The 24,977-nt window shown below is 36.8% G+C and overlaps 2 protein-coding genes across 2 annotated transcripts in view; one reads left to right on the top strand and one right to left on the bottom strand.

Annotated features, from left to right (window-relative positions):
* Nucleotides 1–10,740: 10,740 nt before the first annotated feature.
* Nucleotides 10,741–23,154, top strand: CTSO (cathepsin O). Its single transcript, XM_072406840.1, has 8 exons — nt 10,741–11,088; nt 12,226–12,331; nt 14,128–14,267; nt 14,673–14,840; nt 16,205–16,326; nt 18,754–18,917; nt 21,069–21,161; nt 21,873–23,154. The coding sequence occupies exons 1-8, from the start codon at nt 10,741–10,743 to the stop codon at nt 21,905–21,907; spliced, it is 1,176 nt and encodes a 391-aa protein (XP_072262941.1). The 3' UTR covers nt 21,908–23,154.
* A 299-nt stretch (nt 23,155–23,453) lies between these two features.
* The window catches only part of TDO2 (tryptophan 2,3-dioxygenase), an 8,297-nt gene continuing 6,773 nt past the window's right edge, over nt 23,454–24,977 (bottom strand). Inside the window, 2 exon segments of the mRNA XM_072406839.1 lie at nt 23,454–24,061; nt 24,940–24,975. Of these exon segments, the coding sequence (XP_072262940.1) occupies nt 23,908–24,061; nt 24,940–24,975 (190 nt within the window). The 3' untranslated portion in view covers nt 23,454–23,907.

Raw genomic sequence — 24,977 nt, 5'->3', positions numbered from 1 at the left:
ATTAGTATAGTAAATTCCACCAAGGAGAGAGACCCGATCATTCAGAATAGAGTGTTCTCCTTATGAAATAATTTAATTCTATATACTAAACAGGGTCCTCATGTTCTAGACCTAAGCTAATACGAGTTCACTGTCTTGAGCAATTATAAAATGGTCAAAGCGCATTAGATAACATAAATGACAATAAATCTTGTTCCCCCATCCAACGCATTTCGCCCTGTGGGGCTTCTTCAGGGGATTGGGGGATCCTAGGACTTGATAATTTTGCTGGGACTTTGACCAAAAAACAGACACCTGGTACTGGCTGATACTCAGAGAAGAAATAAAACCATAATAGACGGTTTGGACGTATTTGATGACCCGCTGAAATTATTCAAAAGGGTAGTTTGGTGTGGGGTGATGTTTCCAACCAAGAGAATATATTGTGGTTGTTCAGAGATTAGGACTGTGTGATTAATATTGTTCGGTTATCCAAACCAGGATCGGTTGTTGCAGTACAATCTTTGATTTATGTGCTGTAACATATCAACAAACTCCTCGGTTAAAATACTGAACAGAATACCGCTGCAGTTGTAGAGGGTGCAGGATATGAATAGAGTTAGTTGTTAGTAGTTGATTCATTGTGGTACAGTGGTGCGGACAGACCTGTGGCAGCTATCCAAAAGAGGACAGCTGCCACCGGCCCACCCGGGCCACTTATTACTATTATTATATATATAGTAATTTATAGTCCTTTATTATTCCTACATCGCTTTAATTAATGAGAATTCAAGTTCATTTTAGAACTCACGAATATGCTTCCAAAATATGTTAATTTATCCTTAGTGGAACTAAGTTATTTATTTATTTTTCTTTGTATTATGGTATATGTTTATTGTAGTACCTTGATTTCTCAAAAATAACCCGTGGGTGAAATGTGTCGGGTAAAAGAAATCGAATTGTACCTTTATATCATTGTCTTTATTCATATAAACGAATTATTGATGTAAATAGGTATGCTAGCTTTAGATATGTATTTAGCTCAGCAAACCTTTGTTTTGTACTTATGAGATATTAATACTTTAAAAATTTCCTTTGTGGCTTTTTTATATATTACTTTAATAAATTTGATTTAGAATTACCTCGTTATCAAAATTGTCTGCCTTAAAAGCCTACCCTTTATCCTCTTTCCAATTCCCTATTATTCACACAGTCCTAATCTCTGAACAACCACTATATAATCTCTTGGTTGGAAACATCACCCAACACCAAACTACCCTTTTATATAACTTCAGCGGGTCATTAAATACGTCCAAACCTTCTATTTCTTCCCTGAGTATCAGCCAGTACCAGGTGTCTGTTCTTTTGGTCAAACAAAGTCTCAGCAATATTACCAACTCCTAGGGTCCCCAAACAAGCCCCACAGGGTGAAATGCGTCGGGTGGGGGAACAAGATTTTTTTGTCATCTATGTTATCTAATACGCTTTGACCATTTTATAATTGCTCAAGACAGTGAACCCGTGTTAGCTTAGGTCTAGCACAGGAGGACTCTGTTTAGTATATAGCAATAATTTAATAATAAAGTTTCAGTTTTTAGGATAGAAAGTCGTGCCCTACAAAAGCCTGTCTTTTTCCCCTCTCTTTTTTGTTGTTCTAAAGATATTGTATTACCAGAACACAAGCTTGCTAGCAAAGGTTTTTTTATAAACTAAATCTACCATGAGAGAAAAAAATAGAGGTTGCCACTACTGACCTCTCCTGTTGAAAATGGCTGCTGTGTCTAGCCTAAATATTTTTAATCTTTGACCTAAAATAAGTATGCAGCACTTTTAAAATTCTATTTTCCCTTATGCCAGAAAGTATGAAAGCAAAAGGAACAACATTAATGTGAAGCAACAGGTATTTTCCAAAAATGAATGGCCCCTTTTTTTACCGCCAGTTTGCTGTAGGAAGTTGGATAGCTTGATACACTGCAGCTACTGGATAGGTTCCATGCGTCTCTACATTTGAAAATTTCATTGTAAATATTGCCGGGAGTAAACCTTTAACTAAGAAAGTGTATGTGTTCAAAACCTTCAGTATCTTTTTTATTATTTGTACACATTGCCATTATAAAAATCATCTTTAAAAATGAAAGAATTCAATTAGTCCCTGTATGAGTGTATGAGGTTGCATGTCCCTGCCAATAATCCTGCTTATATGAGCATTACACAGGTTCATGTTCTCTAAGCTTTCATTACAATTTAGTGATGTGCCTTTTTTCCTAGACATTCCTGAATTGCTTTGAAATACTTTCCTTTGAACACACAGTATATCTAAAATAATATCAAACTACTGAAGTCTAAAATAATTCATTATCAGGGTAGCACCCTTTCTTTGTGAAGCAGCATGACCCCTGGCTCATTTCCCACTAGGGCCATTCTTTGTATGTAATTTTTGCATGTATTCCCCATGTTTGCCTGGGTTGCCTCAAAGTCCTTTGGTCTCTTCCAGCACTCCAGAAACATCCTGGAAAATAAAGGTTAATCATCTTCTATCCAAAACATACTGTAATAGGATTATTTATTAGACTGTAAAAGCTTTAGGTAACGGGGACTGATATCACTGACATATGTACTCAGTAACAGTGCAGAATTTGATGGTGCCAAATACATAAATGCATTACATGCCTACACTTAGTGGAAGATGGCTAAGTTAAATAAAAGTCATTTAAAAAAAATAAAAAGTCACAAGGAGATAGAGGTTTTAGCAGAATAGCCATGAATAGACAAATTTGTTTTTGACAAAAAACCTTTTCACCTGCTCCTGGTGACTTTCTTTAGGTATCTATGTCAATGCCTGCTAGTAGTGATAGCATCAGCATGAAGGGACAACTTTACCCCAAACCCAGAGTTGGCACTGTCAAGGTTTCTGATTTTTGGATCTCTTCGGAGATATGTGTAGCCCACTCAAGGCCTCTTTGACATATATGCGCTGTGCAAAGATATGAGATAGTGTTCATGTTTCTGCATCCACATAGTAACACATATACCATGCACTGTACAGTGTGATCCATTCCTAATGGCACCTTAAGGCATCTTGGAGAATACTAAACTACAAGGAAATGCATAATAGCTGTTGTGGTGCATTGTGTACTACCAAAAATGGCGCAGATCTGATTTTTGGACTGTGGTGGAGCATTGGGTATTTAAAAGAAAAAGTGAAGCACACTGTAATGGACAAAATGAATGTGTGGGCATGCAACTATGTAACTATTTTTGGCAAATATTTTTTTCCACGAATTTGAACCCTGTCCAAAAACATGACAAAGTATGCAGTATAATGATAATTCAATATTTTCTCAGAATAGAAAATCTTGCTGTGATAGACAATTATTTTAAGCACTTTCCAGTTCTTTTTTGTCCACAAAGTAGATTTCAACACAGCTTTCATGGAACAGGTGCTAGAAGCAGATGTACTGCGCTCTGCTGCAACAATAAAAAAGACAGCGTGATTTATGGGTGCATTAAAATGACTTGTACAAATTGATACAAAGCCAAATTTATGTTTAGGTCAGTCTGTTTCAGATGAGGAAATTTCACCCTAGACATTTACATTTGTCATCTTTTTTCTAAAAATAACTTTTTGATGTACAGATATTGGTTTATTTGTAGGAAAGTTCCTTTATGTTATTATCATGGTACACATATTTTATAGTTTAAATGATACAGGTAAAGGTTTTCCATAATTTGTTTGCTGGTGTATGCCTTGGTTATTTGTTTGTACTGACCAGTTGCTAGTAATGGCTTTTATGCGGCTCACCCTTCTTGTCTGCTAGTTATGTAGTTTTATTGGCATTGATTATACATCAAACGGAAAACACACATGTACACCATGATCTCTATAAAACAGGGAATCTGACATTCCCTCAAACATTACCTCGTCGTAATCCGTTACTACCATTGAAATACATGGGCCTGGAATATTCCATATTCCATATCAGACATATATGTCTGATCCCATTTTATTCAACCTTTTCAAAAACTAAAAGTGGGTTTTCATCATGTGAAACAATAGTCCTGTCTGCCAAATAATGATGAAATTACATTTTCAAGATCTCATCATGATATAATTACTACCATCTGCATACATTGCTTGTTAGGATCTTGTCTTCATCTTGCGGGGTGTTTTCAATAACTGTCAGGTATGATGAAGTAGATTCTGTGCATCAGCAAGATGAGTAAAACTCTTTGGCAGGGGTTTGAGAACTGTGATTTGCTACAAGCACATGCCAACACTGGAGTACACAACAGGTATTAGCCACTCTCTGAGTTCTATGGAACCCCGGGGTTTCTCCAGAGGTTGTTAGGGTTTCCTTGAATAGGAATATAGACCCCCTAATTGATGGTGTATGCCTAGTTCTTTTGTGAATGCAACTTGGCAGACTCAACTGACATCAATGATGGCTGTACCTGTCTGTAATGGTGGCATTCTTACACTGCCCACCAATTCATTGCTTTAACCCAACTTAAGGGTTGCCCAGTGTTCCTAATTATTTCACTGGTTCATCTGGGGTTAATTTACATTCCCACAGTGCAAAATGAAATTGATCACAACAGGAGTAGAAACACTACTGCAACTTGACAAAACTGTAAGTATCAGTCAAATCCCATTATTAAATTGTAATTATATGTGCCACAGAACAGCCAGATACACAATATAAAGCAACTATTCTAAAATATATTTTCTTCATTATAATATATTTATACTGTTATATACTCTATTTGTTACAGATAATTGTAGGAGTTAGCTAGTAAAAATACAATATTCCTGTCACTGGTTTAAAAATGCAGGTAAATGGAAAGTTAATATTTGACTTCATTCAACACATATGTTAACACTTACTTAAACACTTGACCTTCTGTGATGTGTAGAAGTAAACCTGTTCTACATCAAAGGTGTTCTGTCCTGATCCTTCTATCACATTTATATGATGGTGGTAAAAGAAGAGAAATACTTAGCTGTCTTGAGAATATCCTTGCTGCCCCCTGGTGCCAGTCATGTGATCAGAGGCACAGTTATTAGTCACGTCTGACTAATGCCTAGTCAAATCTGAATGCCTCTCTAATCTAGACACTGTTGGGGGAAGACAAGGGCCTGACATAGCCAGGGAGGAAAGGATTGCGCGCATGCCCCCAAATAGCCACCCCTATCAAGTGAATACAGTTGTACAAAATACCATTTACTCGCTGCCAAAAAGGGTTAAATATTGGTCCTTAATTAAACATACTGGCAAGGTGAAATGGTATTCTGTTTACAATAAAATCACAACAAATACTGATTGTTTTAATTTCTTTAATAATGTCCCCAGGAGTAAATCCATCTTCATCTGTAAATTTCCATCAATCAGGATGAGCAAGGCAACCACAGAACTAAAATGAGTTCCCATGCAGGAAGACTCGTTCATTATTTAAGTAAGCCATTGTCATTTTAGCAGTGGGAGTTTATAACATTGGTGGTTGGACTGGTAGGTGTGACACTGATTTACAGCTCTGGGGTTTGTGATTAATGATGATTTTATTTATAGGGATATTAATAAAAGTGTTGTGTTGTAGATAAACTTTTATCATTTATTTTATCCTCAAAGACAACAAGCATTTTTAGTAATAAGGTGTAAGTAGAAATGGGTAAATGTCTTCTTTATACCAGAATTCTGTTTTTTTGTTTTTGTTTTTGCTGTGCAGTCTGCCTATACCTTTTATATTTCAGACATTATAAGGAAGGCAGGTAAGAAGGAAAGGTAGGAAAGCAGTGCACAATCTGCTTTTTAAGGGGAAACTTTCTGTCCATTGTTATAACCACACAATGTGTTGTCTCTGTAGGGGGGCAATGTATGTTCACTGATATGTTTATACCAGTCCATACAGCCAAAATCAGAATAGTACATACAGAGAAAAGAATGAAAACTTGAAAGAATTACATTTCTTTTTAAAGGTTAACTAATGTAGGTAGTTGTTAAAGGTTAAAATAAAAAGGTAAAATATACGTTTGTCTTCATAAGTCACACATTGTTCTCCATAAAACAACACTTAACACTGGGACCTTAACCAGGAAATTCGCTCCTGCAAGAAACAAATAAATGGATATATTCAATAAAAGCAAAGAAAATCATAGTGTTTAATAACTTCCAGCTGAAGTCTTCTGGTTTCCTTCCTAAACTTGTCTACAGTGCTGGGTTATTTTTCTGGAGTCCACACCACTGCTTGAATGGCGTGTGTCTGTCATATGTGGCTGTGAAGGGTCTTACAGCACTTGGAAAAGGAAAACATCATCACAAGGGAACATTTGGGGACCGTGCAGCATATACACATGTGTAGTCCCTGGCATGGGGCCTGAACAAGAGTACATCCAAACCAAATTAAGAGCAGCAATCTGAAAGTGTCAATTGCTAGTAACCTAATAATGTACAGTACAAGCTGAGTTAAGAGTGATTCCTAGCACAGTAGCTGAGAACTGGTTGAGATGTGTGTACTATTATTACAGGAGTTGCATCAATTCACCTTTACATTTTTATTTGCACGGATTAGGCACTTTAATCAGAAGATAAATGTTGTCAGGATGAAAATTCCATACACATTTGCTGCCATCATGTGGATACTTTTGAAGACTGCACATAATTTAGAGTGAGGAACATTAGCTATAAATTAGGTATCTGAATCTGATTGAATTTTTAGCCAGCAAGTATTTATATAGCACTGACACAACACCTTACAAGGTCCATTGACATATCACTAACTGTCCTTTAAAGGGGCTTACAATCTAATTTCATGATCATGCATCATTAATGTAGTCCAAAGACAATTTTTGAGGGAAAGTCAAGTAACCTAACTGCATGTTTTTTGGGACGTAGGAGGAAACCCATGCAGACCCACGCAGACATCGGGAGAACATACTCCTTGCACAGTGTCATTGCCGGGATATGAACCTGTGGCCTAGCGCTGCAAAGGCCAATTTGCTAACCACAGAGCCAACCAAGGTGCCGAGTTTATAAAGTTTAACTAAAGAATAAATTAAACACATCAGAACTACAAACTTTTGGTCTAGGACAAATACAACCAACTGGCTCTAAACTAACGAAAGTGCCCTACACAAACTGCGCCATGCAGCTACAATGATTGCTGGGTATGGTGAAAGTAAGTGTCACCTCAAAGCAGAACTATTTTACAGTATATATGACATCTGCAAGCTCCCTGGCAGGTGCCAACTGCTTTGCTTTTGAACTCTTGTGCAACAATTTATTCACTACTATGCTGAAATTGAACTCAAAACTGTGTATGTAAAAAGGATTGTGAACAGGTAGGTCAGAATCCTTTAACACACAAGAGACAAAGTACGTCTCTACTGCAGTTAAGAGCTAGCCTGCTTGCATGTGTTTTCAGTTACATTTTAACAAAGAATTTTGGGCTGGTTTACAAAATTAATTTTGGCTGTTCACTGACCAAGGTAAAATGACTTTGCAAGGGATAATTCACTTAGTTTAGTAAATGTGATGATAGTTCATTCTGCAAAGGATGCCCAGTCATGTGCAGGGAATGGCTGACGTCAGCAGATCTTCATCCTATTTATTAAGCTAAGTTAATTTTGTTTCAGTTGGACAGTTCATTTTGCTACGTGAACAGCCTGTATTCTTTTAGTAAATACACTCATATTAGTCACAAAATGGGAAGTAGGAGTGAATATTAATGTGAGACTGGATTGTACAAGAGAGAAAGAAACCACAAGACTGGATAGTGGGGAGAGGGACACAAGAGTAAAACCTAAGCTTGTGCAGAAGTCTTTCCTCACCAGGAAATTCGCATGCATTGAGGGTCCTACTCTTATCAAAGTCTGGATGAATCCTTACTACTTAATTTTCTTACATACTCCAGAATGAGAGACTTTGAAATAATAAAGTGTGTTTCATTCACAGTCAAAACTGAAATAAATAGAATATAAAATATTCTAGGAACTAAACTTAAAGGAACTAAACTCAAAAACAGCCAAAAAACAAAAAAAATACACTTACCTTCAATCCCGCAGCCCAGTTAATCGGTCCGGAGGTCTCTTTCATCGGGTCCTGCATCGACCCGGTATCTGTCTTCGGGCTGGTGCTCCAGGCGCAGCCATCTTTTCCTTTCCTTTCTCTTTTTGTGATGTAGGTATCCCGGGAGGCTTTGCAGTCCCATTCATTCTTGATCGCCTAGGTGATTGAGAATTAGGGGGCGGGGCTGCACCCTTTTATAAAAAAAAAAGGGTGTTGCATTTAAAAAAAACAAAAAACAATCACACAGAATTTTTACTTACCACCTGACCAATAAGCCCGACCTTGGTACGGGCTAAAAAAAGTTACTATTTTCGATAAGCCCGAACTTTTCTCACTGTATGTAAATACAGTGAGAAAAGTTCGGGTTTATGGATCACTTACCTGGTCCCGCTGCGATCGTCCATCCGTCGTGTTCCAGCGTCATCCTCCAGCGTCGGGTGTCCTCTCCTCTCGACGCTGGACAGAACGGAGGGAGAAAAAGCCGGCCAGCTTCTTCTTCTAAACCGGCCCGCTTAGAAGAAAAAGCCGGCCGGCTTTTTCTCCCTCTGTTATGTCCAGCGTCGATCGGAAAAAAAAAAAATACTCACCTTCTCCCTCCGCTCCTCCGGACACGTCTTCTCTTCTGTCTTCATCCGGCGAGTGCAGTGACGATAACCGGGGTTTCCCGGTGATGTTGCTGCATGCGTCGGCGCGGGAGGGAGGCGGGGCGGGAAATTCAAAATTTTGTGAGTTCCTTTGCATTGAACTCAATACAAAAAAGCTGTATTGAGTCCAATACAAAGAAATCCTTATATAATATATATATAATTGTATTATATATATACTATATAAGGTACTGTACATTACACTATACACTATTTTTTGTTTAAACTTTTTTTAGTTTTTTTTTTTTAAAGATTTTTTTTTTTTAAAGGTTTTTTTTTATGTTTTATAAAAAAAAAATTTATTATTAAATTTATAAAATTTTGGACATATTTCGGTGAGTTATGCGGTAATTCGGGGGAATTAGAGCCTACAATCCAAAATAAATTTCCATGCAAAAAATGTAACACTTTTTGCATGGAAGTATTGGAAAGAATTAGAATACCCGGCATTTGCGTACGCGTCCCTCGGCGATTCCTGATGATGTCCGTGCTAGCGCCCGTCGATGGGGGTCGTAGCGGGAAATTCAAATATTTTGTATTGGATTCAATACAAAGTTCTGTATCCAGTCCAATACAAAATATATTTATGTGGTTTTGTCTATAGGTATGTGACGGACACTAGGGAGGTGTTTTAGAAAAATATATTATTATACAGTATACAGAATTATCGCATTTTCAGTATTTTTCATTTATTTATGTATTCTTGTTTAAGCTGATTTTTGTGTATTTTAATTTTATTAAAAGTATTTTATTTTTTTACATTATTGTGTGTTTAAAACATTTTTTATATTCATGATATCTTCTAGAACCCTGTTCGGACATATTTCTGTAAGTTACAGGTCTACAATTTAAAAACAAAAATTAATTAAAACCTGTAATGCTTTTGGAACTGAAATCTAGACCTCAGTGTAACGCCCAGGTGGGTAACATAAAAGGGTTGTCTACCCTTTAATGTAAAGTGAAAATTCTGAGTTAAGGTATGCTTTAACTCATGTGTCTCTCTACACAAGGGATTCTTTGGTAAGGAGAGGGGGAAAGACAGGTTAGTTTTAGAACATAGTTACATAGTAGGTTAGGTTGAAAAAAGACATCAAGTCCATCAAGTTCAACCACTAGGGAAATAAACATATCCCCCCAAGAAAAACCCTTATAAGATCTATGTGGTCCAGAGGAAGGCAAAAAAACCATGGTACAATTTGCTTCAAAAGGGGTACAAAATCCTTCCTGATTCCATGAGGCAATCAGATGTTCCCTGGATAAACAGTCACTGATATTTTTACTTTAAAGCCTTCATACCCAGTTATATTCTGTGCTTCTAGAAAAACATCCAGCTTTTCTTAAAGCAATCTATAGTAGTTGCTGAAACTACTTCCTGAGGGAGCCGATTCCACATTTTTACGGACCTTACAGTGAAGAATCCCTTCCTTGTCTGGAGCTGGATTATGTCTCCATCTCTGCAGTCTATTCAGTCTTCTAAAAATGCCAGCTGTCTAGATTTGGTGGCCAGTTGGCTCCATAGTTTCCTAGCCATTACAAAATACAAACCACGACTCCTTATACCCCTGGCCAGAGCCTGAGGGACAGAATGACTGCTGGGAGGATAGCAATGGTGGCCCTCCATGTTCCCTTAGCATTGACTTCCTTCACCTCACCTTTACTCTATATCACCAAGTCTATCTCTAAGCAAAGCTTTTGCTAGCTTTGGATAGAATGGGGCCGGTTACTCCTACTGTCATGTTATTATTGCTCCATTTTACTGAAGACTGAAGCAGGAAGTGTCAGGAAAACATTTTAGAACAAGAATTGAGGGGAAATCTTAGTGAGAAATTCCTGTAACATCTTGTAAATGTTCCCAATAATACCTAACAGTAAGAAAATCCTTAAAGAGCTAACTGCCACCACTTCAAACATTTGCAGTATGTTTCAGTTGTATTGGTATGAATAAATGTTTATGATGTAATGTTTTATATTACATGTGGATATATTCTATTAGCAGCAGACAATAATACAGGGACATTGAAGTACAGGTGTGCCATACACTGGTCTCCAGTAAGATGGCGCTGTGGAGACACAATGAGTGCAAGGGGCTCCGCGCTCTAGTGACGGCTGTCACTTCCTTCTATGTGTATGGTGTAGGGAGTCAGGATGTGTGCGAGGTGATTGGTTCAGGAATGCTGTGCCTGTGTGTGCTGTGGTCTGGGCTGTGCATTCACCTGAGCACCTCCCTGGCTGCCCGGTTGCAGGGACACCCGCTGGGTGATAACCATACGAGTCTGCCTGAACCTAGTGCTGCTCCTCACCCGTCTGCTGCCAATGACACCTTCCTCGGGTTCCTGGAGATATTCGGGAGAAAGTACCCGGCGCCTGGGAGGGATGTGGAAGATCGGTACCGAGTGTTCCTGGTATTTACACTTCTCTGCGGTCTCCATAGCAATGCATTGCTGGACTTAGTTAACCTTATTCTAGAATGTAATGGTTCCGAACGTCCAGCAGGGTGCAGCAAAGTGTCAGTTTTCTTCTGCAGAGAGAGTTCCGCAATGTCTGTGTAATGCACAGCTATACACTCCCCCTGGTGATCATTATGTGTGCTACATGTAAATCACCACTGAGTATTGATAGCCGCACCCCTCTGCAGAGGGACAACTATGCTTCGAAACCAAGAGCAGTGCAGCATGGTTGTCACGCTATCAGGGGAAGCTGCATTCAATAGATTTCACTGGTAAGCTTGACAGACATTTGTGATATTTTCTTGATGATTTAGAGCAGCCTTTTCCAGCTTTTTTAACACGGCGGAATGCCTTGAAATGACTTTCAAGTCTTCAGCGAGCCCCTCTTGAAATTACTTCAGCTCACAGTACATTAGTGTGATGGTCAGGGGGAAGAACATCTCATACATTGCTGGCCAGTGGGAGGAATGTCACCCTTACTGATCGCTGAAAAGATAATTGATGCCAGTGGTAATTGATCTTTAGGCACAAGCTGCTCATTGCTCAAGGAACCCCCAGTAACCCCTGGAGGAACCCTGGTTGGGAAACACTGGTAAAGTGTATTTAGATTGGCAGTTGTGAAATGCTTTGGTTACTGCATCACAACAGCAGGAGGCGCTATTGTAGAATCCAGGGGCAGCTAGACACGTTTAAGGAATACCCATCAAATACTAGGATGGAGGTTGTGGCTGATACAATGATTATAAAAAGTATACATTGCCTTGTAAAAATAAACCACAATAAATAATTACAAAACTTATCCCACTTTTTATGCACTGCCATGAAAGTAGACAGATTTCCCATAAATAGTCCAATGTCACCTATTTCTACTTATTGTCTTATACTATTTTATCATAAAAAGCAAAGCATGGTGAATGGAGCAAAGCTGGGAACATCTACCATAGTGTATACACATAGTGTATGATACAGTGATGGTCGGTGATTTATTCAGCTCCATCTAGGACTAAATTATTCATTTTAGATTTTGTTATCATCATCAGTTATGTATCTGATACCAGATCCTGTATATGTTCATCTATTTCTGTGTTTCAGGAAAACCTGGAGAGACACAAATACCTGAATGGTTTTGTACGCGGTGCTGGAGATGCATTTTATGGAATTAACCAGTTTTCTGATTTGTCAGCGGAGGAGTTTTCACGTAAGTTATAGTAACTGGCTTTCATATATGCATCTGATTGATTTCTTGTTTGTACGGTAATACAGGAAATATTTTTTGAAGTATAACTCTATTGTCACCATAAACTTTTTGACAGAAAAGTCACAAAGCCTGTTTCAGGTTTATGAAATTCATAACCCTTGCTACTAGTTGTAAATATTTATTACTATGGAGCCAGCAAAAAGTATACAATGAATGGGGTTAGAATATCTACTGTACACATATTAAAGAAGATTCCTGGAACACTGGCTATGTGTGGATTGAAGTACAGACATTGGCCACACTTTTGTGCAAGGCTTTACTTTGGATAGAGTGGACACAAGGACATGCTGCAAATGTCTTGATCAGTTACAGATTTGTATCAGAGAAATAATATTTTGAAAATGGTCATAAATTATTATTAATAAACAGGATTTATAGCCCCAAGATATTATGCAGTGGTGTACATTAAATAGGGGTTGCAAATGAAAGACAAATACAGACAGTGACATAAATATTTTGAATGATTATCTCAATCCGTGAAGCAGAGATCAGCATCAGTAGCCAAGTTATATTTGCTGCCCCACGAGCAGATCCTCTCTACATATTTCACCCCCCTGTGTCTATGGACATCCTAACTCCTTGATCCCCTGCTTCATTCATGATTTAACTCCTTTTAAAGGGAGCCTGCAATGAGGCATATATGTGGTATTAAGTTGCTTACATATATAATAAAAAGCTAGTCATATGGCAGCCTTTTCCTTTCCTATTACTCTTTGTAATATTGACCCCGATTTATTAAAACTTTCCATGGCTGGAGAGTATACACTTTCATCAGTGAAGCTGGGTGATCCAACAAACCTGGACTGGATCTGGTCCAGGATTCAAAACATTTTCTAACAAATATCAGGTTTGCTGGATCACCCAGCTTCCTTGATGAAAGTGTATCCTCTCCAGCCTTGGAGAGCTTTAATAAATCAGACCCGCTGGGTTTGATTTATGAAAGTTCTCCATCAGTGAAGCTGGGTGATCCAGCAAACCTGGAATGGAATAATTAAAAGTCATTTGCTATTTGTTAGCAAATGTTTTCAATCCTGGACCAGATCCATTCCAGGTATGTTTCACTAACGAAAGTCTATCCTCACCATCCTTAAAAAGCTTTAATATATCAGGCCCAATAACTTAGAATAAATATGCATCCAGTAAAGTAGAAGCAATGGCAGGACCGTTCATCTGCATTCTTGTTCCAGGTAAAAGAAGTCACTGGATCAGCATGACAAGCAATTAGCATTTTCAGGAATTGCTTCCTTTAGGCAGCTCACATCTCTAAATCTATGCAGTGTGATTACACAAACATAGAAAACAATCATCTCATAAAGTAAAAGACTAAGGCTGGGTACACACATGCAATAATTGTTGTTGGAAAGAATCTTTCACAATCCTTTCCTACGACAAACTACTGCACGATGCATGAATGAGTGCTGTACATAACAGCACCGCTTTGCTCTATGGGGAGGGGAGGGGGAGACGACCGAGCCGCACCCCGCTGTGCGCTCTACACTTCACTTCCATTAAGATCGTTCGTCCTACATTGTCGGTGGATCCGCCAGGGCGGTCATTTGGATGATGGACGACGGGCGCTGTACACACGCCAGATTCTTGTCCGATATTGACCCTGAGCCGATCATCGGACGAGAACCATTGCAAGTGTGTACGTAGCCTAAGTTCCTAAACAAAATGTTTTTAGTCCCCTGTACTGCCTGTTACATGCATACACATTCTTTGTGTTCCTGATTTAGATATTTATTTGAAGAGCTATCCTGCAATGAAAGAGAATTATATTGTGCCTAATGAAACGTTTTTACAAGAAGATGCTCTGCCTTTACGGTTTGACTGGAGAGACAAAAACTTTGTGACAACAGTGAAAAATCAGATGGATGTAAGTTACAATTGTCTTTCTTTAAAGCTGTAAGTTAGATGATTGTCTTCATAGCTGTTGATGCAGTTTTGATGAGAGACTCCTCAGGGGTTAAATTGTTCTAAAGGGGTGCAGACTTCAACTTTTCTTACCTAAACACTGAGTTGATAATAACAAACCAGGACCCTGTCATTCAGGAAGAACATGATCACACAAACAGCTATTTACTCAGAACAAGTTTATTAGTACATTTTAATCTACATAGATGACCTAAAGAAGTTTACATTTTCAGCAACAGTGGAGTTACAATTAAGATGAATTGGTAGCACGATGTTATTATTATTTATTTTTTCCACAAAATTGCTGTAATCTAGTATTATGTTCCACTTCCAAAACCCAGTATTAATTTTAGCTTTTATTTTTCAGTGCGGTGCTTGCTGGGCGTTCAGCATAGTTGACACTGTGGAGTCTGCCTATGCTATTAAAGGACATCCTCTCACAGAGCTTAGTGTTCAGCAGGTCATTGACTGTTCGTACATGGACAATGGCTGCAATGGTGGATCTACGGCCAGCGCCTTGAGATGGTTATTGCAGGTTGTTTGATTTTCCTTTCTCTCATATTGACATAATGTGTCTATTCCCAGAATGATGACACCAGTGTGGTATACATTAACTCTACTTGAAGCACAGTTCAAGTCACAGAAATATATATTCAGTCAGGTACATATTTTGCTAATATCCTTGATGTTAATGGTCTTACCTCCACTTTCTTGTTATTATTAATTATCTGAACATGATTGCACAGTCCACTGGGCATACAGACCATTCTGTCCCGAATGATGCTAGTCCATGCTTCCAGACCAGATCATATAAGACCCTTTTATACCTCAGCACTAAAATGTAATGTGAGGATATCTGTGATGAGGTGTTTGGCTTTTACTTACCTATGCCAGTACAGATCACTGCAGGAATAATTACATTTCCACTGAAAGCTTGTTCATACTGTACAGGCAGTCCCAGGTTACATACGAGATAGGGACTGTATGTGTGTTCTTAAGTTGAATTTGTATGCAAGTTGGAACAGGTGCATTATTTTATTAAATGCAATTAGGTCAGATGTTTGTCTCAACCTAATATTAGGCAGCGTGGTGTTAGTTACTGTATAAAATCCTCACTGTGAGTTAATCACAAACAAGGCAAAAAAAAATTAAAATAAACTTTATGGAGCCTAGACACTCCTTAACTTCTGGAGCAAGCTGTGCTTTGATAAGCAAAAGGAACAACTGCAGAAGTTGTCTTGGTCAGTGAAGTGTTACAAAAGCTTGTAGAAGAGCTCTGTCCTTAAGATAACCCACAACCTCTGAGCTGTGTTTAGCAAAAGATTTCTTCTGCAAGTCATGCAAACCGCCCCCCTCCCCCCCCGGCGGTCTGTATGTCGGATGTCCTTAACTCGGGGACTACCTGTACATACTATATCACAACAGCATGAGTGCATGTTGATGCACATGAATAATTTATTGGCGCAGTGCAGGGCTATTTCTTCTGAATAAAACTAATGCACCCTCTCCAGCATACTGGTAGCCATACTGCTAGATGGCAATGTTCTGTAGTACACGGCGACATAGCCCAAAAAATACTGCGGGTCCGGATAATTGAGTTCTGTGTGGGAACCCATATACAGTGTAGCAGTACATATGTGTAAATAAGGTCTTTGAGAAAAAGAAACTTTTCCAAAATAAAACAAATCTTTCCAAATAAAAAACAACCAACAGTATTTTACAACTATAAAATGAAGTGAGACTTCAATTTACTTTACTCTATACTATTGCTTTGCTCTATAACTATTTAAAAGTAAAATATTAACACTCAAAAATTGTCACTTGCCAAAACTTGGCGCTCAATACTCTGTTTTCTTATTTTTTTTATATGATCACCAACTATATTTATGTTTCCTTTAGTCTCAAACTAAGCTGGTGAGATCCTCGGTATACCCCTATAAATCTCACACTGGATCATGTCATTATTTCCCTTCAACAGAATTTGGAGTGTCTATAAAAGGATATAAAGCTTATGACTTGAGGTAACCTTTTCCCCATTATTACAAATGCCCTGAACATTGTATTTTCATTAAATAATTTTATCTTTATTGAATTGTTTCCCTATATGAATTATTTTATGTGACTTTTACATTTTACATGCACAAAGTTTGTGAAACCGTGTAATGGGCTTTAATTTGCTCATATAGGTTCAAAAATGTAAGTAATCTGGACCCGATATAGGATAAGTGAAATAAATAGTGAGAAAACCTTCCAACCTCTATATACCTTGTGCTTTATCCAAAAGAACACTTGAAATGCAATTGAGATATTTGCTGAAAAATTGGTTCTATGGAAATCACTTTGCTCATCTCATTGCCTAAATACATTTCAATAGTGTGCATCCTTAAGGCATATTAGATGTGATTAACATTCAGGTATATTGAGTCAGTCAGCTGAACACATCTCTAGTACATTCTCCTGGCTCATCATCCTACTTTCCCAGCACTCTTATATAGCATAAATGACGTTCTGACCCCAGGAGTGGCCATACGCAGCTCAGTAGAAAACGGTCATATAACAGATGAGCGACACTTGGGAGGATAGTAAGTTTTACCTACATGATTGCAACAAATACTTGCAAGTGTCAGAAATAGATCTCACATATTTTCAGCAGCTTGTGTGCCACTCTTTTTTTTTTTTTTTTCAAAAGGTAAAGGACACTCTATTATTGCAAATGAATATTGTATGTAATGCATTGCTCAGCAGGCTAAGTAGTATATTACAAAGCAGTACAAACCAATCGATTAGAGAGTCCATATCATAGTACATATTTATGTAACTGATTGCATTTGTGTTGCATGTCCAAAAACATTTGAAACATGTGAAGGCCTCCAAACATTTGCTTTCAGATGGAGATAAGAGACATCAGGTATCATGCAAACTCTAGCACTGATATGTTTGTTTAGTTAGTCAATGTACCTTCCACCAGCTGAGCATTAATAATAAACATTTGTGACTTTTTTGCTTTCTTTTTGTGAATATTATAAATGTGAATAACAGAATTTATATTCTAGGTAGTAAAAACCTGCTTCAGAGCCCCTACACAATGTACACTATTTGCTCGTTAACAGGTATATAACATAAAAAAAGGTTTAGATCACTTAAAGTCTGGAGAGGAGTAGTTTTTTTTAATCCACTTACAAAACATTCAAATTATATGCATTGTACTATACCACTACCAATTAAAGTCTGACAACATTGGTAACATGCACGAGCCATATCTACAAAGCTAAACCGGACTTATGCTAGTATGTGAAGCAACATATATAGTATCTTCACTGATACTGTGTTTCAATTTGTATTTTCCCCATATGACTAAACTGAATGGACCTGATTTATTAAAGCTCTCCAAGACTGGAGCAGATTTCTTAAAAAAAATATTTTTCCAAAGCAATTGTATTTTTATATAAATGCCTTGGCTTAGAATGGTAGCAAACATCATGCAACTGTGTCCAGCAATCATATATTCCTCCATTCCAGTGGATATACTGTATTACTGTATATACAAGTGGAGTTATTGTTTGAGGGAACTTAGCAAAAATATTAAAGCAGGTGCCATCAATGGACAATTGACTACCATCAGTGTGTTCTTGGAGCACATCCATACATGAGGCCTTCTGCTGGTCAGAGGCATGCTTTTCACATATTAGTAAGCTGTAGAATTAAACAGCCACCACAGATGTATTTTGTAGGAGTTTGCAGGTTCTCCCTGTGTTTGCGTGGGTTTCCTCCGGGTACTCTGGTTTCCTACCACATTCCAAAAACATGCAGTTAGGTTAAATAGCTTCCCCCAAAATTGACTGTGGTAATGACATATGACAATTGTAGGGACATTAGATAGTGAGCTTCTTTAAAGGAACAGCTAGTGACATGACTATGGACTATGTACAGCGCTACATGTTATGTTGGCGCTATATAAATACTGTATAATAATAAGGAAGACGTATTGATACTGTGTAATGTACAGATAGAAGCACAACAGCAGGAGGTAGATACAGTTGCACTTTTTCTGATTGTAGACCTTTTTCCAACTGCTGATTTTTATGTTACGTTCCTTGTGCTCTCAAGTCATACTTTGAATCATTGTTTTAATTCTGTTTCTAACAACCAATCATAATTTCCTATGCATTTGGTGCATTTCCAGTACAAGTTTACTGTTTTTCGCACACTTTTAACATAATTATTATCAGAAAAATAAAATACATTTGTGTTTCGGATAATTGATACAGCAGTGTCTATTATGTGATAATCCAAATATTTATATATGTTGTGGACTATGATATATAGAATAATTATTAGTATTTATACAAATGAATATGATTTGTTTGCATGGGTAAGGGGAGCACTGCAGTATATCATGGCTTCATATATTTAGTGACATTAGTTTTCTTTATTTTTTTTATTCCTAGTGGATCTGAAGCTGTGATGATGAAATTGCTTATACATTATGGTCCATTAGCAGTTATTGTTGATGCACTTAGCTGGCAATATTATCTTGGCGGCATAATTCAGCATCATTGTTCCAGTGGTCATTCAAACCACGCTGTCCTTGTAGTTGGTTATGATAAATCAGGTAAGAGGACAATGATATTTATGGCTCATTCATTCAGCATTCTGTGGTGGCCCACAATAGGTTTGATTTGTCATTGTTTTGTCCACCACTATAGCCTTGTAAACAATTACATGTATGTGATGTGATAGAACAGTACTTTGCCATAAAATATGAATATAACCTCCTGGAATAATTCAAAACTAAAAGCCATGATCTTATACTTTAACCTCCTGTTTTCGAAAAATTGGGTTTTTTTATTAATCATGAATTTTAAATTCAATTTACCATTTTAAAAATTTCCCAACCTTTTTCTAAGATCCAGTGTTGTATTGTAAAAATTATTATTCACTGTCCGTTTAGATAATATTGTTCACTGGAAGCGTTTAGATAAAGCTTATAGGAAGTATTTAGGCAGTGCATAAAGATGTTCAAAGAAAAGATAATTCTATCAGCCTACCTTTTTACAATCAGAATGGCTGGCCAGCCACTCCCAAGCAACAGGACATTGGGCAAAATTAATTTTCCTGGCTAAATCCTGTCCCATATATCAATGACCAAGCAGTACTGATTAAACGTGCATACTTGGAAAGAATTAGGGTTTCCATGAGAATAGGCCAGTAGTATCTGTATAAACCTGTCTGAGAAAAAGGATGTATGTCTCTCCACACATTGCTGTCAGTGTCCATGGTATAAGAATTTCTAATTGTTCTAATGCTTTCCCACCCATCCAGACCTATAAGGCATTTGGGTGAGATTTTTACTTTAACAGGTCANNGCACACTTTTAACATAATTATTATCAGAAAAATAAAATACATTTGTGTTTCGGATAATTGATACAGCAGTGTCTATTATGTGATAATCCAAATATTTATATATGTTGTGGACTATGATATATAGAATAATTATTAGTATTTATACAAATGAATATGATTTGTTTGCATGGGTAAGGGGAGCACTGCAGTATATCATGGCTTCATATATTTAGTGACATTAGTTTTCTTTATTTTTTTTATTCCTAGTGGATCTGAAGCTGTGATGATGAAATTGCTTATACATTATGGTCCATTAGCAGTTATTGTTGATGCACTTAGCTGGCAATATTATCTTGGCGGCATAATTCAGCATCATTGTTCCAGTGGTCATTCAAACCACGCTGTCCTTGTAGTTGGTTATGATAAATCAGGTAAGAGGACAATGATATTTATGGCTCATTCATTCAGCATTCTGTGGTGGCCCACAATAGGTTTGATTTGTCATTGTTTTGTCCACCACTATAGCCTTGTAAACAATTACATGTATGTGATGTGATAGAACAGTACTTTGCCATAAAAAATGAATATAACCTCCTGGAATAATTCAAAACTAAAAGCCATGATCTTATACTTTAACCCCTTTGTTCCGAAAACCTGGTTTCCTCTATTAATTATGATTTTAAGATTTATTTTACCTTTTTAAACTTTTGCAAACTTTTTTCTAAGATCCAGGGTTGTATTGTAAAAATTATTATTCACTGTCTGTTTAGATAATATTGTTCACTGGAAGCGTTTAGATAAAGCTTATAGGAAGTATTTAGGCAGTGCATAAAGATGTTCAAAGAAAAGATAATTCTATCAGCCTACCTTTTTACAATCAGAATGGCTGGCCAGCAACTCCCAAGCAACAGGACATTGGGCAAAATTAATTTTCCTGGCTAAATCCTGTCCCATATATCAATGACCAAGCAGTACTGATTAAACGTGCATACTTGGAAAGAATTAGGGTTTCCATGAGAATAGGCCAGTAGTATCTGTATAAACCTGTCTGAGAAAAAGGATGTATGTCTCTCCACACATTGCTGTCAGTGTCCATGGTATAAGAATTTCTAATTGTTCTAATGCTTTCCCACCCATCCAGACCTATAAGGCATTTGGGTGAGATTTTTACTTTAACAGGTCATTGCAAAAAACTTTTTTTTTCTCTGTATTGGAATAATTTTAAAAATGTTTACTTTAAAATTGTTATATGTAAGAACCCACTTATACTTTTGTGGAATATTGTTAATAATTTGTATTTTTTCACCTGGGACAATCATCTTTTGTGGCTGGTACAATTCCATGCATATGTATACTTCTTTTATTTCTTCTTCAATTTTGTTTGCTACATTATGGAATATTGTTTTTTATTTTGTTAGGTGATATTCCTTACTGGATTGTGAAAAATTCCTGGGGTACAACTTGGGGTATAGATGGATATGTACATATTAAAATGGGAGATAATTTATGTGGTAAGTTTAAATGATTATTAAACACCAAATGATCTGCTTTTATTCTTATTTTCCACAGGTATTCAAAGAATAGTTTTGCTTTTGTTTTAGTTATCTCTACTATAGTTTTTCCATCAGTTGATTCCACCAGATGTTTACAATACGAGCCACTGCTATAATGTCTTATGGGTGAGCATCTTCTCCTGCATGGAAAAATCCCCTTTCATGACTATGCAGAGGCAATCCATATTGGAATATCGGAATGGAGATTGTATTCCTATGCACAGAAAAGCTAAGCAAAAGACTTTGCTGTGGTTGCTGTACATCTACTAGTACGCTGCATAGAGAAAATCTGATTCTAGTTCATAAAAGCATTCTTTGATATTTCTGGAATTCCCAGTTTTGGCTTTTTCTGGTTATCCTACGGCATTATTATTATTTTGAGGTCTGGACTTTAACTTGGCCTATCCAGAATACAGATTTTCTTCTGGATCAATGTATTTTACATCATCCAACATTAGGCTTCAGATAGACCACTACCCTGCTATTCTCTCTCTCTGTTTTTTTTTTCTTGTCATTCTGTCTTGTTAATGAGCAGTAAATGCCTCCAATCGCCATCCTTCAAGACAGAAATTAGGTCTTGTATCCTTCAAACATATCGTTTCCTTATGAAAATTGGAAATTCTGTTGTGCTACTTTAATGGAATACAGCATGTTTTATTTATTTTTCAGGAATTTCAGATTTTGTAGCCTTCCCAGAGATGTGAACTGGATGAGGCATATAAACACGAAATTTCAGATGATGTCCTCAAGAAAACGTTTCTGCCAGATTAATTATCATTAATCATTACAGGATTTTTAGATGTTATAAACATAATATTAATTCTTAAAAGTGAATCAATATTCAGCACAAACCCTGTGTTTAGGTTGTCACAAAAGGTAACCACAATAAGGTTCATCTTGTTTTTAGAATACAGAAGGATGCATTACTAGCAGGGGCTAGCAAAGAATAATGTTCAGTGACACAGTTTACCCTTATAGGATTCTGGGAATTTTCAGACACTGTAGGCTGCCTTTATTTGGACTTTCTACATTTGATCCTGCATCCTCCTCTTTCTGCCTCCATAACTGTGTTACTTGATAGCCAAAGACTGATTATTGGCAATATATGGAATCTACTTTTTATTTAGTTTTGGAGAAATCCTTAACTGAAATAACATCTCTTTAAAAAATACTTTTTTTATAAGCCTATCTCATAATATTCTAGACTGCCTGATTTAACAAGAAAACATCATATATACATACAACCCTACTTTTTTATTTGACCCCAGTCCTGGTATCAACATAAGGGCTTTGTACAATTCAGCTAAAAGTTTGAATCCGTTGGCAGCTTCTAGCAATTCATGAACTATTTTTTCCAGAGATAAAAAAAAAATCATATTTTGTAACTATTGACAGAGAATACATTAAATTGAAAAGGGAAAACCTATGTCCTTGTCTGCTGCATCTACAGTGCAGGTTGGAGACAAGCAGAATATAAATAATGATAGATTTACATCACCATAGGCGAGCTCTCAAATCACTCAAAGAATAGAAAAGGCAGAAGATAGGATATATTTTGTAAACAGTTTGCTATCCTCAAAACCTTGTTTAGCCTATACCTAAAATAAAAGTAATCGAGCAGTGTGCTGCTGTTCTGATTTATAATGGAGGCATTAAACCTATATATAGCCCCAGTTTTTAAGGGACCATATTATGTTCTCAATTGATAGCCTTCTTATGCTCTTTAAGAAAACACTTGTGCAATTACTTATGTATATACATAATGAATAAATTCATTTTTTCAGAATAAAGTACAGACACAATATCAATAGAAAATGTGAATAATATATTTGGATAAAATATAGAAGTGGTAACATACAAATATAGACATTTCAAAATTGTAAATACATTTTAAATTATGAAGTGCTTTGTACTGATTTTGTATAAATAAAGTATTTTAAGTTAAAACAAATATGATGTATTTAAATATTGTTTGTTTGTGTGTGTGTATATGTGTGTGTGTGTGTGTATGTATATATATATATATATATATATATATATATATAAAAAGGTGGGTATAAAGGATGTGTGCGTATATATATATATTTATATACGGCTGAAACCGTCTCTGAGTATATATATTTTATACATGCAAATATCTACATAGATTTACAAATATTTTTGTTTCATTGATCTGTGACACCACACAAGAATAATACAATTTAATCTATTTTTTTACAATTTTTGTTTTTCTATTGACTGATCTTCCAGTTTGTGTTCTTAATAAACCCATATATAATAATTTTGCGACATCTTATGAAAATGTATCTATAGCCAAAACTTTATTTTTTCAAATTTGGATAGGGTGGGGAAACAAAAGAATTCCTGTCAGGTTTTACTTCTGTCAGAAATTTCTTCACTTCCTATGTGACAAAAAGATTGTCCCTAGCAAATAAGGGACACTTTCTCTAACTGCAAGATATATGAATGTAAAAGGAACCCTTGTTAACTTCTATAGTGGTCTGTTTTCCTCTCTGTTGGTGCCCCGGATAGCAGTAAAAACTGATGGGGGTTCTAATCTTACCCTGTTCTAAAACAAAATAATGTTTTGGCTGTAGATTCATCTTGGGTATACCAATTTGTAATTTCTGTTTTCTAGCATTTTCTCTGATTTCTGTAGAAAAGTGCAGTATGAGCAGCTTACAGATGGCTGTATATAGTATCCTCAGTCAGAATCGTCACTGCTGAAATAGGAACTGTCACAGCATTCTGCAGTGTACAGGAATTTGTGAACGTTTGGGTTCAGTCGGGGTACCCAGTGTCTTGGCACCAAAAATGTTGAAAGATTGAAGAGATCTACAAAAACTTTATATCTGTCACTGTTGGGAAAAAAAAATAAATACCACTAGTTGTCCAGTTAAAACCACTTTTATTAAATTTAAAGACATTTCTTGACTGAAAATGTACACTTTTGGCTAGTGCATTTCTTTTCATTGCTGGAAAGAGATGCTTCAGCACATGCATGTTACTTCTGATATCTACAATATTCAAATATTTGTGGATCAAGCAATTTGTATAGTGTGCACACACATACTTACCTAGATCTGAATGAACACTTTTGGTTTACATTCAGCTTTGTCCTGGTCACTCTTGTGCATCACAGACCTTACAACCACTGTGTCTCAACCAGGGTTCCAAGGAACCCTAGGGTTCTACCAGTGGTTGCTAGGGGTTCCTTCAGCAATGAGCAGTTTGTAACTCTCATGTCAGTTGGATAAAATTCTTCCCACTAAGCACTGCGCTAATGTAATGTGAGTTGTGGATATAGTAATTATAGTTGGGTTTCCCTGAAGATTTCAAGGGTTCCCCAATGTTATAAAAAATGTTGAAAAAAACTGCTGTGGACATTATTGGGGCTGTGTCCCAAGGCAAATTGAAAAAGTCTCAAAGAAGTCTACAGATCTTGGTATGCATGCATCTGTAGTGGGATAATTGCACTTGAAAGTGCAGTTATTCCTTTGCACTTCCCTTAGACTAAACAAGGATTTAACCCTGGCTGTACTACAAGGGGCCCGAACAAACTACTGGCGCTTTTTTGAGTGGAATTTCGCTTTAAGAAGTATCTACATCCTGGCAATTTTCTAACTGAAGTTACTCCTGTATGTACAATTATTTACATTTGTTTGTGCATTTAATCAGTTTATTCAAAGTGAGCATTACAGTATTAGTCATTCACCTTCTCAACAAATCAACTCACCTCACAGTTGATCTTAGGTAGTGGTAACCTGATGAGCC

Source organism: Pyxicephalus adspersus, chromosome 3 (genome assembly GCF_032062135.1).
Source record: "Pyxicephalus adspersus chromosome 3, UCB_Pads_2.0, whole genome shotgun sequence".
Lineage (NCBI taxonomy): Eukaryota > Metazoa > Chordata > Amphibia > Anura > Pyxicephalidae > Pyxicephalus > Pyxicephalus adspersus.
Note: the sequence above shows the minus strand (reverse complement) of the source record. Positions and strands in the feature narration are given on the sequence as shown.

What these genes read in the sequence shown, in the direction of transcription:
- CTSO (XM_072406840.1), top strand. Translation starts at nt 10,741, where the DNA reads ATGGCGCTGTGGAGACACAATGAGTGCAAGGGGCTCCGCGCTCTAGTG. An exon ending in ATCGGTACCGAGTGTTCCTG is followed by an intron (nt 11,089 to 12,225) that starts GTATTTACACTT and finishes TCTGTGTTTCAG; the next exon opens with GAAAACCTGGAGAGACACAA. An exon ending in AATGGGAGATAATTTATGTG is followed by an intron (nt 21,162 to 21,872) that starts GTAAGTTTAAAT and finishes TTTATTTTTCAG; the next exon opens with GAATTTCAGATTTTGTAGCC.